The 15,817-nt window shown below is 38.0% G+C and overlaps 1 protein-coding gene across 1 annotated transcript in view; it reads left to right on the top strand.

Moving 5' to 3' along the window:
• LOC137906468 (tumor suppressor candidate 3) overlaps positions 1 to 14,897 on the top strand; it is a 42,072-nt gene extending 27,175 nt beyond the window's left edge. The window contains exons 7-10 of the mRNA XM_068750739.1: positions 5,238 to 5,301; positions 7,935 to 8,009; positions 13,232 to 13,322; positions 14,694 to 14,897. Of these exons, the coding sequence (XP_068606840.1) occupies positions 5,238 to 5,301; positions 7,935 to 8,009; positions 13,232 to 13,322; positions 14,694 to 14,709 (246 nt within the window). The 3' untranslated portion in view covers positions 14,710 to 14,897. The remainder of the gene's footprint in view (positions 1 to 5,237; positions 5,302 to 7,934; positions 8,010 to 13,231; positions 13,323 to 14,693) is intronic.
• The last annotated feature ends 920 nt before the right edge of the window (positions 14,898 to 15,817 follow it).

Below are 15,817 nucleotides of genomic sequence, written 5' to 3'. Positions count from 1 at the left end.
TCTCAGAATTCTCAACTAAATCTCAGAATTCTGACTTCATTCTCCAAATTCATACATTAGTAATGACATGCTTAAATCAGCCAGTGACTGAAACATCACCACAAGTAGGACGAGCGGTTGAGGACTTGCAAATGTGTGCGAGAACCGACCAGTCAGTGAAATAAATTTAAACTTTAGCCAATAATGTTATCTCAACTAGTTTTTTGAACTAGTTTTGAACAGTCGTTTTCACACGTATTCATAGAACAGCCATTAATAATATGAACACCTCCAAGGGTTTTACAGAAGGTTGTTGCAATCAAGTCTGAAGTCATGAATCAGGATGGCTGTGTCTCGGATGATCTCATGCAGACACACGTCTGTGAAGGTAATGCCTCGTCACAGACTTGGTGCCAGCTGGATTCTTAATTTGGCCACTTTTTTTATCCATTGTCAAGAAAAAGAAAAATATATGTTGTGTATTTGTATATTTAATGTTGAATTTGCATTTTAAGTATTTGCGTGCAAGCCAAAACTGGCTCTGTTCCCCAGTTCCCCAAAATTCCCTTAATACTTATGTACCTTTTAAGTTGCATCTTGTTTATAATTTACAGGTTGGAGTCGGTCTATCTGTATCTGTCATCTTTGCTCTTATCTTTCTGTTTTACAGTCTTGAGTAGAGGCCTTTCCCCCAACCCTGCGACGCAACGCGCTTCATTCTCAAGATTTGCTAATCATCAAAATAATTTGTAATGAACTCAGTCAAACCTGTCATTCCGTTATGAAACAAAGCACACCCTCTCCTCGCCGTTCTTTCTGCTTTGTTGACTTTTCATTTATTCCTCTTCCTGTCTGAGTGCCTCCTGACCTTTACCAAATGAAACACACGCTCAAACCACACCCAAGTCCATGATGCAGGGTAGAAAATGATGGCTATAGCTATTTGTAAAGGTTCTCGGGCCCATAGCTATTAACAGTTAAGACATTTACTTTGGTTTCAGAACAAGTCAAGCAGGAAGGACAGGAAGTATAATTACTTCTCAAATAGGTTGTGTTATCAGTGTTTACAAAGCTACTGCTGGTTCCAACTGTTGGTTTTTATATATTTTATGCTTAGGTTCTTGTCATCTCTACTTTTTAGCACCTATTGAGGCTTTCCCTTTAACGCATGTCTTCACTGTTTGATGCTTCATATCATCCCAGTGCGTTTGTGATTTTCAGCTTCATTCCAGAAATGCCACCCATTTGAAAGTGCATTTTTGATTGATATGTTTGTTGCATTTAGTGCATCACATTAACTAGCAATAAGATGATCTGGGCTGCGACTAACAGTCAAGCAAGTGGCTGTAAAACTGTTGACAAACACATTTCATGCACCCCGTTATTTTTGCCGTGAGTAGTTTTCCATCACTCTGCATGGCAGGTAGACTGTTGGAGATTGGTTTGTTGGCAGCATTAGAGTAATTGAACCCCGTTTTCTGCAGCGCCTCACTGAACGACTGTGCACGGCTTGTTCTGCTCATCTTCCTCCCCGCTGTTGTAGTCAAGACTACCTGCTAACAAAGCTTCTATAATGCAGCGTTAAACATGCGCAACATAACAGTCCAGTGTTATCATGAAACATTATGGAGTAGCAAGATAATAAAATAATGCCGTTCATTTTCATTAACTTAACATATGTCATGCAGCTTGAAGTGAATATGATCACAAATTAAAAGCAGATATCTAAAAAGTACAAATCGGAAATTAAAGGAAAGAAGATGTTCTTAGTCTTTTTGTTCATCGGTTATGCTCTTGTGCCTCCTTCCAGAGGGCAGTGAAGTGAACAGTTGATATCCACGATGGGAACTGTTTTATGCAATTTCTTTGGCTCTGCAGAGGCACATAGAGCTGGAGATATTTTCCAGGGAAGGCAGAGGGCAGCTGATGATCTGTTCTGCAGTTTTTATAACCTTCTGCAGAGCTCTCCTGTGTGCTGCGGAACAGCCGGTGCACCGCGCTGCGATGCAGTACGCCAGCACACTCTCAATTGTGGCATGCTAGAAGGTCACCGGCAGTGTCTTCTTCAGTTCTGACACAGCAGTCTCAGGAAGTGTAGTTGTTGCAGGGCCTTTTTTTTTTTATAAACACAGCTGGCGTATATTCCGACCAGTAGAGATTTGCTGAAATATGGGTTCCCTGGATCTTAAAGGTGGAAACCCCTCCCATACAGCGTCTCTTAATGTGGAGGGATATGGGCCGTGCTCTGTGCCACCTGTGGTCAATGGCCATCATTTTAAATTGGAATGGATGCAGATGGACAGTCACAGCATGAACTTGACTTGATGTATGTAGATCCATGGTGAGGCTATTTAATGTGTACTAAAGTTACTGTACATCTGAGTTACACAATCATATTTCTTCCATGAAAAGACCAATGTCCAAATACCAATGTGTGCTAGTTGATTGTTAAGGAAATTATATTTAAAAACTGGGAAGAAGTTCTTTTTTAGCTTCGACTGTTGGTATTTTCCCACCTCAGGTGACACTTATTGTGGCTGATCCAGATCTATGTGTTTGCTTGAAAACATGAATAAATGCATTACGATTAACCTCCATTTTCACAACTTGTAAAAATAGCCTTTAGAAATCGAATTGTTGCTGTAGACAGTGTAGGCTGCTGTACAACATATATCGGTAACCTGCAGCAACTGTCAGATGAGAGAAATGTTGTGATGTTGATATAATTTCAGTTCATTGACAAAATGTGCCTCATATTAGATTAAAATATTTTGCCTTTATATTTGTGTTTACATTTCTTAACGGATTGATATGCAGATCAAATGCTATTTAAAAACATTTTTTGCAAAATATCTTGCTCCATTCAGCACAAAACCCATATTTCCAAGTATATATGGTATAATTCAAGTCCAAAAAATGAATCTGTATACGTGTACCTAACAGAGAATGAGCAATTGAGTACGTATTAGGTTAATTCTTCCATTCATCAACATGTTGGTTCACACTTCTATACCACCTTGAAATACATTTAATTACCACACATTTCATGCAGACAAATTCCTTATCAGCACACTCACTCATAAACATTGCATTTACTTCGAGGTCTTCAGCATACAGATGTTAGACTGCATACACTGCAACAACCATGCTCTCATCTTTACACACTAATGAATGGAACTCCTGTATTCTAATCCATCAGATTAATTGGAATGGCTTGATCATCGATGGAGGAATTTGTCATCCCCCAAACTCTGCTGTTGCTCATGGACTCCATCTGTGGGCTCTGTTCCTATAAAGGAGGCAACATGCAGAGAGCTGCGTGCTGAAAAGCTGTGTGAAGCAACATTAATTTACTTTGTGATCACACATTATTTTCTTCTGTTATTTAAGATCCAATATCCACCCATTCCGTTCCTAGTCAGACTTTTGTTATGGATGCAATGTTATATAAAATACATAATAACCAGAGTGAAACCAGTTTCTACATCTGTTCCTTAAATGGATTTGCAACAGCCAAAGGAAGTGCTAATTATGGCTTGTTTGCGCTGTCACTTCTGAACTTGATTTGGCAAACATTCCCCAAGTGACTGGTAATATTCTACAGTGAGGGAGACTGAGCTTTTGTCATTCAATTAAGGCTTTTGTATGTTCTTGTAAGATGGGTCTGTTTTTAATGTGGCACAGCTGTGCCATTTCCTCAGAGGACCATGTTCCCCATACAGTTCACTGTTTTACAAAGATGCCTTTGCTCTTTGAAATTCAATTGATTTCAGCAATCTTTTGTGTTGGTTCTGATGTGAAAAACACAGTGTTATGAAATTTTAATTCCTGTAATTTAATTAATAACACAAAAATCACGGACATTCCTCACAACTCTGTTGCTCTCGTGATTTCTAATGAAGTGACGAAGAATGCAAAAACCAATCTCTCACCGACAAATTCAACTTGATGTCATTTTCATTAATAACTAATGCAGAGCAACACGTTTGTGCTGAATACAAAAGGAGCTGCATCAGCCATGAATGGAGTGCAAAATACTTAATTTCTTTCCACTGAAGCAAGAAGAAGCTGTCCGCCCTTTGCTCCTCCTCCTATGTCATTTTCTATTCATTTTTCTTTCCTTGCTCCAGTCAGATAGAGAAAGAAACACTGGGGCAATCAAATGGGGGAGAAAAAAAACAGACTCTAGATGTGACATAAAGTTGGGTTAATGACAATCTGTGGGAGAGAAACTCACTGAAATGCTTTCTCCATATCTCTTTTCCTACATTTGTCTTGTTTCCACAAGACCACCACTTTGTCACACAGAGACAGACGCCACTTGATAACGACCTCTGGCATCTTATCAGAGAACTTGCTTGTGCAGAATTCTCTCACATTATGCTGCATGGAAGACTTTCTTCCATGGCTAAGACAATGGCTAAGTGCAGCAGACAGTGGTCCAAATAGAGAAAGATGACTGAAATACATTTACAGACAAATGCATTGTTAATTTTGGGTTGGGGTTGAATACTTTGCATAAATTAAACACATGTAATTATCATAGCATTCACCAAAACACTTTATGAAATCAATTCCAATTCTCCAACAAACAAAAAGACAAATTTCAAACATTCAACTAGTCAAACACTAGACTGGTTGACTTATGAGTCCATTGAACATGTTTGCACTGCTTGAGTGTCCCCTAGCTGCATACTTTACACAGCATTTCATTCAACGCTTGGCATTATGCTTGGTGATTTAAGGCTTGTATTCCATTAAGCGTCCAGTGCACAGTTTTTGTTCTGATGTTAATTTGAGATCAAGTTTAGAACAGGGCAATTCCTGAGCCAAATGAGTTAGTGATTTGTACATACAATGCCCTTCATAAGCCTGTGACGCATGGTCAGCCACTTATTGGCCATGGTGCTGCTGTTCCTAGACACTTCCAGTTTTTAGTTGCACCACTTCCTGTTGACTACAGAATATCATGCATGCAAGAAATGTCATAAACTGTGTTATTGCAAAGGTATGATCTTTTGTACCATAGAACCTCAGTTTTTGCCATGTCGTGTACCAGACATTTACATTTTTGGTCATTTTAACTATAGTAAAGAACTTTTTGCCACAAAATGTAACCTTTTTTTAATGCTTTTAGCATTAACTTTCTTAATACAAAAAATTCACCATGGGTATTATCTGTTGTGTTTTTTTGTAAATGGAAATTGCAAATGATAAATTAACCATTGCCGCTCTCCTTCTTTTCGCCTCCTCCACAGAGTTATATTCATGGCAGCAGTCAAGCTCAGTTTGTGGCTGAGTCTCACATCATCCTTCTTCTCAGTATCCTTTCAGCTATGCCATTACAACTGCATGTATCGCATGTTGAGATAAAGTGAAATACTATGCTTCAAGATGCAAATTGTTCAGAATAACTACACACTGCACCAAAGTCTCAATTTTCTTACTCAAAGACCACTTTCTGCAAGTCTGAAGCAACATCCAATTTTGCTGTCTTCTACATTTGTTTTTGCAGCACAAAGGGTTTTCTGTGTGGATTTTCCATAGGGAGGCTGCCTGTTGAACTGAATAAACAGAATACACAAAGGCAGGAGATTGCACTCCTGACTTGTTCCAAATTCATGCCCTGATTGCAGACAGCTTCTGCATGTGTTTACTCGTGTATTTGTTAGCAGGGTTCGTGTTTGTGTTTGTGTTTGCCTACTTCTTTGTCTGCTTGCGCACCTTGTGTGTACTTGCACTTGTGCTTTTATATGTTTGTGGATAATGATATATTGCTCCTTCTTTGCTGTTTTTCTAGTCCTCATGGGAAATGGCAGGTCCAAAGTCACATCTGCTGCAAACCAATATTTGTTGTTCATGCTCACAGTTCTATTTCTTGTTCCGTACTCATCTGATCTGATTACATCAAACTGAATGAACCCCGACATGTTTCAATGTGATTTTAAAAGTGAGATGCATTGTATTCAAATGAGAACAGTCGTGTGAATATTTCTTTTAGGAAACTATAAACCAGCAATAGATTTTTCATACAGGAGCAGTAAGCCGTGGACGGTCTCAAAGTTTCTAAAAGTTTCAGGCCTTCCTAAGTGAAAAGAACATATTCATGTGATGACATTTTTCCTCCAATGTTATACTTCGGGTGATAAAACTTAAAAGCTGAGGTAATGTCTCACCGCCGTATTACAGTCATACGAGTTAAAAATAACTGATAAATCATTCTTATTTTTCCCTTTCACAACTGATCGGAAACTGAAAAGCATGAGACTGTGACAATCCAAAGGGAGTCTGGAAATAGCAGCCCACTGATAAGTAAAACCACTGGATGCAAACAAGCTTGCAGTGTAACATGAAACCAGACCTCAGTAATGTTCTCGTTCTAACTCCGTAGCATCATGTGACATTTTCCTCTCTGGAATTTGTTTCTATTTTCCGAGCTTACAGATTACATCTAAAGTTGCTGGAAAAGCACTTTGGCCAGTGTGTATTGTGTTGCAAAAGGAGGCTGTCAAGCAGACCTGGTGTGTTAAATAATGATACAATATGTTGCAGGCTTGATTACATTCAGCAAGTTCTCCAGGGTTGAATAAATGTATACAATATGTGCAAGGACATTTCAGAATTAATAAATACCTTCACTATCTTATCATTTATCACCAGCTAGTTCTGTGACCTTTACATATGGCCTGATGGGAATTAAATAAATATGTTGTTATTTTTAGGTACGGAAGGTAAGTGCTGAAATGATAAATGATGTGTAAGACTCCCTCGTCTTTGTTCACATGGCTTTCAACCTGAAGTACACAGTGCAAAGACATCACCATGGGCGGGATGTTTGACACAAATTCCTATAGTATGAGTATGTTACATGGAACGGGAAAAAAGTAATCATACAAATCGACTCCCCTAAATAGAACATTTAGAGACACAATAATTTGTGGAAATTCATTCAAAGCTAACAAGCTTCACAACTCCCTGATATTCTGTCTCATATTGTAGATGGGTGTTTTCATAGGATAATCTGCATGGTCAAGAAAAATCTTTCAACAATTATATACAGTTATATCTTGTATGATCCACTGATAGGGCTCCATTTGTTATCATGGCTTCATTATAGCCTAGCAAAGCCCCCGCCCAACAACCCAACAGTTCCTAATTTGGACTAAACATATCCTCAGGAGGATACCTGCTCAATAGCTCCCCATGGAACATCCTTTGTTTGCAGTTCTACAGCTTTGGATGCAGAATGTCTGCCATTTATGGTGTTAGCCATGCATTAGGCTGTGCTTTACAATGATTTAGGATCCGCTCAAATGTTTAAGTCAACAAGTCATGCAATGTTTTATAGAAATACTATAAAACAATATAGTCCCATTTTAGGTATTAAAGTTAGAAATTGAATATCAATAAATGTCTAAGTAATGGCTCTCAACCCAGTCCAAGGTCTTTTAAAAGACAAGAGAAAGTTCTCTAAAATGTTGGAACAATATATATATATATATATATTAAAAAAACTTTCTGGCATGTGTAATGTTTGAGAGTTGGATCAACATCAACAACCTTTGTGAGCTTTTAAAAGATCAATTTTGATGGAAATCCATTATGATGGTTTTCCTGCCAAGGGAAAGAATGTAACAAAACACTTATTTCAGGATTGGAAAATGTCTAAATTTTATGTTGCCATGTGCTTACTTGCTCTCCACAAACACAGCAAAATTGATTTAAGCCCCTTTTCCAGAGACTTTGAAAGAGTACGGTCCATTTTCCCATTTTTATTTATTGTCGGTTCACGACGCTGATGTGTTGGTTAATATGTTTGAGTGCTTTTTTGCATGTGTATGAATATCTTGAAGTACAATTTTTTGTCCAGCAGTCCTTCCTGGGGCAACGTGTACTCCAGTTGCATCCCTCTACTGTATTGTGAATATCTAGTTTCCTTGACAACCTTGTCCCAGATGCTGCAATCACCATGGGGATGGTGTTGCTAAATGAAGCTGCCACCTCAAAGGGCGATGTTGGCAAGAGAAGAAGTAAGTAGACAAGATTGCTTTCTTTATTTTCCCGCTTAGTCATTTTTCTACCCCTTTTGAAAGCTTTGTTTTCTAATTTTTGGACAGTTACGGCAATTGTTAAAAGTATAAGCAAGATGCGTGGTTGTATCTAAGCTGAGGGGCATGGTTTTAATTAACAGGTAGGTGATTATTTATTCTTGTGTCACTTGTGCTGGTAATCATTAAATTCTTGCAGAATAAAATCAAGGAACTCTATTGTTTCACTTCTTGAAAGATTTATCCGAAAATGTGTTAGAATTTTAAGGACGACACAGTAAACAATTATAACTACAAATTCTCACATACATAATGATAAGTGTTTTCACAAATATATTTAAATGGATAATGTCCAAGGCGTAACTATCTTTAAAACAGCCGTAATATTGGTGCAACATCAGCAGCAGGGATTTTTTTCTTTTTTTCCCCACGCACTTTCTGTCAAACTTGCTCAGTGCTGAGAAGATTGTCCTCTTTTACGCTAGATAGCTTCATCGCCTACTATTTCACTGCAAGGCCTGTTATTGCCACTCTCTATCAGTAGAAAATAACATTTCATTACTTGGCGCACCATCTGTTCCAGCGTAGGCTGAATAGGACAAATGCTTTTTGAGCCTGGTCGATTTCTTTGCACTCACTTCCCATTTTGTCGTATTTCTTGAATGCACTTCAATTTCCATGTTTGGAGAGTTGTTGTATTGGAATACAATTTCTAAACATTTGTTGCCACAATACAAGACACGTTTTCTTTGTTGGCACTCAAACACAAAAATAAATCATGTTTCTTTTCAGGTATGATCTGTGTTTTGCACACAATAGATAATTGATTCAACAAATGTTTCGTGTGTCACTGAAAAAATGTCAGTTCAGACTTATTTTCAAAAGATATGTCACAATTATTACATTTGAATAATATTAATCTCTATTTTAAAGTTATGCTCAGAAGTAATGAAAAATAAAAATTCGATTTTATATGGGAGAACTGTCAGTCCAAACCAATGCCCCACACAAAAGACGTACAATTTCAAGACAAGCCCTTAAAGAAGTTATATATCCTACAAACCGTTATCTTTAGAGTGATGCACACACGGACTCACAATTTACAATAGCACATTAAAAAGCAGCATAAAGAACAGCCGTCTGTCAGTAATGGAGAGACAATTAAAACTGAATGATGGTGTAATCACGAGATGTGGGTGTTAAATCCCTGGAATTTAGTGTCTATGCTGCAGAATGCAGCTTCTGTTTCGTCTGCTACTTCTGTAAATTCTGAAAATTTATATATGTAAATAGTGAATTGTTAAAATGCCGCATAGCTGGCCAGGATTTTAAAGACAGTAGAAGTTTGTCCCGATAAAATCAAGCCAACTATTACGGCATTGCACCAAAATTTTGAAAATATGCTTGATTTGATTAATCGTGATACTAAGGAATAGCAATTACTACCCCAGGATTGACGAAATACAAAAATATGTGGACGCTCGATAAATAATCAGATTTGCACATGTTCGAACGAGTAAATGCAGAATGACTGATCCCTCCTAGATTGTTTTTGTTTTGACTTGATTAGAATGGTGAATAAAAAACCATTATACAGTGATTCAAATGGCTTGCATTGGAATCCAACTATGTTATCTGACTTCACAAAACACAAGATTTTGGTAGCAGTTGAGGGAAGGATTTTAACAACTTGCTATGATGACCAGAGTGTTCCCAATTCTCCCATGAGCTTATCCATATAGAGTCAGGGTCCAATAGCAAACATGAACAGTGTCTTCATTAGGGCACGTATTGATCTGACTCAAGTTACATTTGTGTAGTTATTTTGAACTGATAACTTATTGTGACTGCTTCAAATCATCTCTTTTTAAGTTTGTGACCTCCTTTTAGCTAAAACCCTGATAGAGTCAAGTGCAACTCTGAGGATATATAGAAATAGGCTTGAGATTACTCTCTAAAATACTAAGTGGTACTTTTATATATTCCAAGTAAAGCATGAACAGTGGCGGTCCAGTCCTCTGTTATCGTATTATACTGAAAAACATAATGAAATGTCTGACAATGTTTGCAACCAACATGAAAATACTTGACGTGAAGAAGACAGAAGAGGTCCTCCTACGCAGACGTACAACTCGCAATGCACTCAGCTATCTTCTATAAATGATGTGACAATCTGTCTTCTTGATCACAACCTGCTCCAGAGCAGGTTAGGCATGCAGCACTGGAAGTGCAACAAACAAACAAACAAAAAAAAAGTCGTAACACTGAACAGGATTAACCCTGCAGACACCTTGCCACCCAGAAATCACTAGATCATCTAAACCCAGTCCAGATTCATCCAAATTCAACGAAGCAATTGTGGCTTGAGTCAATTACTGTCTCCCAATACATTTTGATAGTTCTAGTATAGACTGTGAAAAAACATTTTGCATCACAATCTCTCTTCACAATTGTCCTGCTGGAATAGGCTGGCCTTAATATGTTTCTTGGCTTCCCCATGCTGCAGGAATGTATTTGTATTATTTATTTATACCACGCCAATACATCATGATTTATATTGAGCCGAGTCACAAAGTCAAAAGAGGGATTACCACCTTTGTCACTGGGGGAATTCATTCAGCTTTAACAACTTGTCATTTCTCCAAGGTAATAAAACACTTGGCGTATTAGCATGCTTAGTAGAGGTGTGCATAATTATCATTGAAAGCATACTAAGATACCTCTGTCATAATTGAAGAAGAATGATGAATGCATCCCACTATAATTAATGAAGATGCACAGACATTCTGTCATGGATGCACTCTCAGGCATACGTGTGCATGTGGTAGCCCAGGAGACGCACGAGGGCCTTCCCTCCCGATGCACTCTCACATATGCAAAACGATCAAGTCAGGAAGTTGCACATGGGTTTGTATTTCAGTACCTGTCAAGACACTGTGTTGCTCTCTCTCTCTCTCTCTCGCCGTCTGTTTGCACTTCTTCTTCTTCCTCTTTCGGCTTGTCCCGTCAGGGGTCGCCACGCCAAATTAACCTTCTAGTCAATCTAATGCTTAATTCAGGAAAACCTTCATGCCGAATATCATTCGTACTGAATCAAGGGAAGACACTACCCATGCTACCTATGAGGCTGCATTATGTCTGTTTGCACATATGTGTATAAATGGTATAACACGATGAATGGCATGTACATTGTTTGAAAGCTACCATATTCCATATAAACAAGCTATTTGGAGTTCCTTATTCTCATAGAGTTGTGTTATGCACTGTTAAAAACGATATTCTAATTTCCCATAATGTAATACAAATCACCTTATGAGATCAAATACAATAATGGAGTAACTTGCCAATTGATATTAGATTATATTACATTTCTGATGGCGTTCAGCGGAGATTATTATTACATAATTGGGAAATTATTGCATTATTGGCTTTTACAAGCATCTAGAGCATAAAACCATTTTAGTTGTAGTGGAACTGACACCGAGCAATAGCAGCAAATCTATGCACACACGCTTTACAGAACACACACACACAGTGGTAAGAGGCTCATATCTCACTATTTAGTCTCCAGAAGAGGTCCTCGTCCTAATCCCTTATTAACAATATCAGTTGGTGGTGACAGTTTAATTTAACACAGTGCTTTTCAAGGATTAGCTGTTGCATGAGGGTTTTGCGCGCGCACACTCATACACCCACTTTACACAAATCCCCTGCAGATTAAAGATCTTGCTTACTTCTATTTTGCTTTAGAATAGCCACAGAGGAAATAAGATGATAATAACTGCAAACACAATTTTCTGCAAGGTAGCAGGGTTGATGATGAGACGGCGGTGGCACACGGACTATATGTATAAAAGTATTAGGACACCTTACACCTACAGGACCTTTTATGACATCCCATTCTAAATTCATGGACTTTAATATGGAGTTTGCCCCCTCCCCTGCACTTGTAATGGCTTCTACTCTTCTGGGAAGGCTTTCTGAAAAATATTGAAGTGTGTCTGTGGAAATGATTTACCATTCATCCAGAAGAGCATTTGTGATGTCGGGCAAGAAAGCCTGGCTCGCAATATTGGCTTCAGGTCATCCCAAAGGTGTGGTGTGGGGTTGAAAGCGGGGCTTTGCGCAGCGGGCCAGTACAACACACGACACCAGACTTGCCAAACCATGTCTTTATAGATCGTGGTTTGTGAACTGTGTCACAGTCATGCTGGGACAGAAAAGGACCTTCCCTGGACATGTCCAACAATTTTGGAAGAAAAGATTATCCAAAATGTATTAGTATGCTGAGACTTTAATATTTGCCTTCACTGAAACTAAGAGGCATAGCCCAACCCTTGATAAACAAGGTGCCCCAATGCTCTTGTATTGAGCATATGTTTCAGAAACTCTTTTCTCTTAACATTTTAAGTATTTTAAAATGTTTTTTTCCCCATTTTGTTGTGCATATATAGACATGTGTCATTGCTTACATGTGTGCTTTGTGGGTGTTAAGAACCAATGTGGAGAGGATGCTTCCGTCACCTATCACGTCTAAGCCCTGGAAGCACACTCAGTTTGAACAGAGATCAAACACAGAATTACATCAGCAGTTAGAATGCGCAAGGAATTATTTAAATTGTTGCCTTTAGCCAGGAATTAAAAATATTCTCAGAGGCCATTGTGTAATAATAATTATGCTTACATCAAGGACCTGCAAACGGAAAGTTATAAAACTTAAAGTCATTAAATAGATTTATATTCACTTTGCTGTGACATTTTTCATGCACTACAGTATTTGTTACATCTGCAAGTAGAGTTCGGGTTTCGATCATTCCAGCTTCATTGTTTGTTGGAGGGGTATCGGGATGCATGATTTGTTTGTTGATTTGTTTATCTTCTGGTTTGATATTTTGTCATTATTGTGAGTAAATCTTAACATTGCAGTAACAAGAATTGTTCAATAAAAAACAGGCCGTTTGAAAACAAAATCACTCATATTCAATGTATTCTTTGTTGTGTAATTTATATAATTGCATTTTTTGAAAAATAATAGTAGGTTATGGAGCGCTGTGTTTAGCAGTATTATATTAGCTTTTATATTCATTGAGGCTATGTCCCAAAATAATTTACTTTATGCTTGTTGTGGTTTGGTCGAGAAATGTTTTTCTCTGAGTGCTTTTTGACTGTGTGTGTGTGTGTGTGTGTGTGTCTGTCTATTTCAGTCATCTGCTTGGTTGGCCTTGGCCTGGTGGTGTTTTTCTTCAGCTTCCTGCTTTCCATTTTTAGGTCCAAGTACCATGGATATCCCTACAGGTAACTATAGCAACTGTACAGTGCCATAGCACAGATACTTGCAGAGGTTTCACCTAGCTTACTTGACAGTTATTCAAACACAATATACCAGCACATAATGAATTTTGCATGACTGTAGTGGACGTAAAATCAATGCACAGTTATTGCAGACACATTGCAAAAATACAGGCCAAAACAGGATCTATCCTTTCCAATTATGTCACTGATCTCTAGGTCATTACTGTGCTTTGTGTTACCTGAATGTGTGCTTTTATTATTTCAATGAGGTGGACATTCCTATGGAATCTTTATTTGTAAAATTGAGCTTTTATTTTCATAGTGAACATTAATAATGTGTTCCGAGGACAAAATATTGCAACTGTTGAGGTTGCACAACAAACAGCACATATACAGCACTCGCGCTGTAACATCATGCAGGAGTTATGCTTGAATTTAATCTCCTGCAGCTTGGGCAAATGCTATAAAAGCAAGATAAATAGCGTGATCTAAGCTTCGCCAGCGTCGGTGCATTTCTCAAATTGGTCATTAGTCAAGAGGAAGAAACTAGATCCATTTAAATATAAATTAAATTAACAGATAAAAAATAAAAAGAAGAATAAATAAACTGAAGTAGTTCAGTTCTGCTTTTCTTGTGTATTTTAGTTTTCTGCTATATCAAACTTTGCGTTAAAAAAATCAATAAAGCCAATATTGTACTTTTCCCTCAACTGCATTGACAGTCGCAGCTGTAGCATTTTAGTTGCGTCCAAGTGTATTAATAAATACATGATTTTATTACAGCTCAGATAGGGAATGTATGATATCTGCTCTCCATCTTCTGTCTTTGTTCATCAAAACAAGATATTGTATTCTCCTTCTTCTCTGAAAGCCAGTTATAAAAGTTTATCCCAAGAAGAATGCCCCCGGATCCCATTACCTGATTTTAGTTTAATATATCTTGTCACTTTTTTTTTCCTCTCTTAACTCAATTCTGCAGATTTGGTACATTTATCACCCCTTTCAGCTTAGTGAACCAGAAAAGCATCTATTTGGTCCCAATTTGCATTAAAGGTCACATTACATGAAAAAGATCGAATGCATGATACACTCTTTGCACAAGTCTGAAGAGTCTCTGTTTATTTCATTGCCACTGGTGCAACTGTAGAATATTACGGTACAAAACTCGAACGCTTATAGCGGCAGAAGGATTCTGGGTGCTTCGAGTACGAGGACTCAGAACCAGGGCACATGAATTACTGTCATGAGGGCAACCCTGTTGAGACCCGTGGAGAAATGCAAATAAGAGTGCAGTCAGTGCTATCTCATAAACCATATGAAGAGCTTTATTTTTATCCCTGTTTCTCTCCCTTTTCTGCTTCTTTTGCTTCCCAGCTTTCTTATTAAGTAAAAAAAAAAAAGACTGAGAAGGAGGTCAGAGGATGGAGAAACGGTGGTCTGAGGAGAGTCAAGAGGAGTCGAGGAGATACTTGAAGAAAGGAGCAGGCTCTGTCACAGTTCATTCTAGAGTAAACGTTGTGGTTTCTTTTTTGTGCGTTATCATGACATCATTCTGAGTAGATAACTCATCCCGTCTTACACTGGAGAATAAAAGGCATTGGTGCATCTCAGTGTGTTTGTCATTTCTTCAGGGTCGATATTGAACTGCGCTCGGATACACCGAGCTGTTTTGTGGTAGTGGAAGACTTTTCCTGGAATTTTCTAAACTTCATTAAAAATGTAAGTTGTGAAGGAGTGAATGTTTTTTTTTTTGCTTTTAGAGTTTAAATCGGATATTAAACCCTTCATTGCATTATAAAAATTTTATGCAACCATTCAGGAACCTGACTCAGAAATGCAAGCTCAGATTATGACTATTTTAATCTTGGTTAGGTATTGAGTTGCCTGCTTTTCAGAGGTGCATTTAAAAAATACATTATTGGTCCTCATGCTATAATTATATTATTGTGTCTCCCCTTTAAAGTGTAGACAGACAGGTATTCCTCATGTCATATTTAAAAACCATGAGGATGCATAACATATCAATATTTGCCGTACTGGCACCTAACCTGAATCAGTACTGCAAAGTAGTGGCAGATAAATTTAGTTTAAGTTAAGCTTAAGTGCAACAACTTTTCATGGTGAATGTACAGTAGGTAGCAGACATAGGTCACTTATAGAGTATATATGATCAGATTCTCTCTTGCAGACTGCCCACTCCAACACCAAGTGGACTTGAACTGTGGAAGCATTTATGTAACCTGCTATGTGTGGGAGGACAGGGATGGAGCTGCAAATAGACCCGTTTTTTTTAAGTGAAATAGAAATATTCCTTCTCACGCTAGAGACAGTCTATTTTTGCGTCAAATCCCCGGAAAGAATTGTCAGTATGTGTGTCTTTGTATATACATAAGGATTTTGCATGAACAACCATGCAATGGGCTGAAGACAGTTGCGAGTTGGTCCTCAAAATTTGTCTCCACATTTTTTTTTTAAATGCCAAAACATTATGAACTGCA

This window comes from Brachionichthys hirsutus, chromosome 17, assembly GCF_040956055.1.
Source record: "Brachionichthys hirsutus isolate HB-005 chromosome 17, CSIRO-AGI_Bhir_v1, whole genome shotgun sequence".
Classification (NCBI taxonomy): domain Eukaryota; kingdom Metazoa; phylum Chordata; class Actinopteri; order Lophiiformes; family Brachionichthyidae; genus Brachionichthys; species Brachionichthys hirsutus.
The sequence above is the reverse complement of the archived record's forward strand: the minus strand, read 5'-3'. Positions and strand labels throughout refer to the sequence as shown.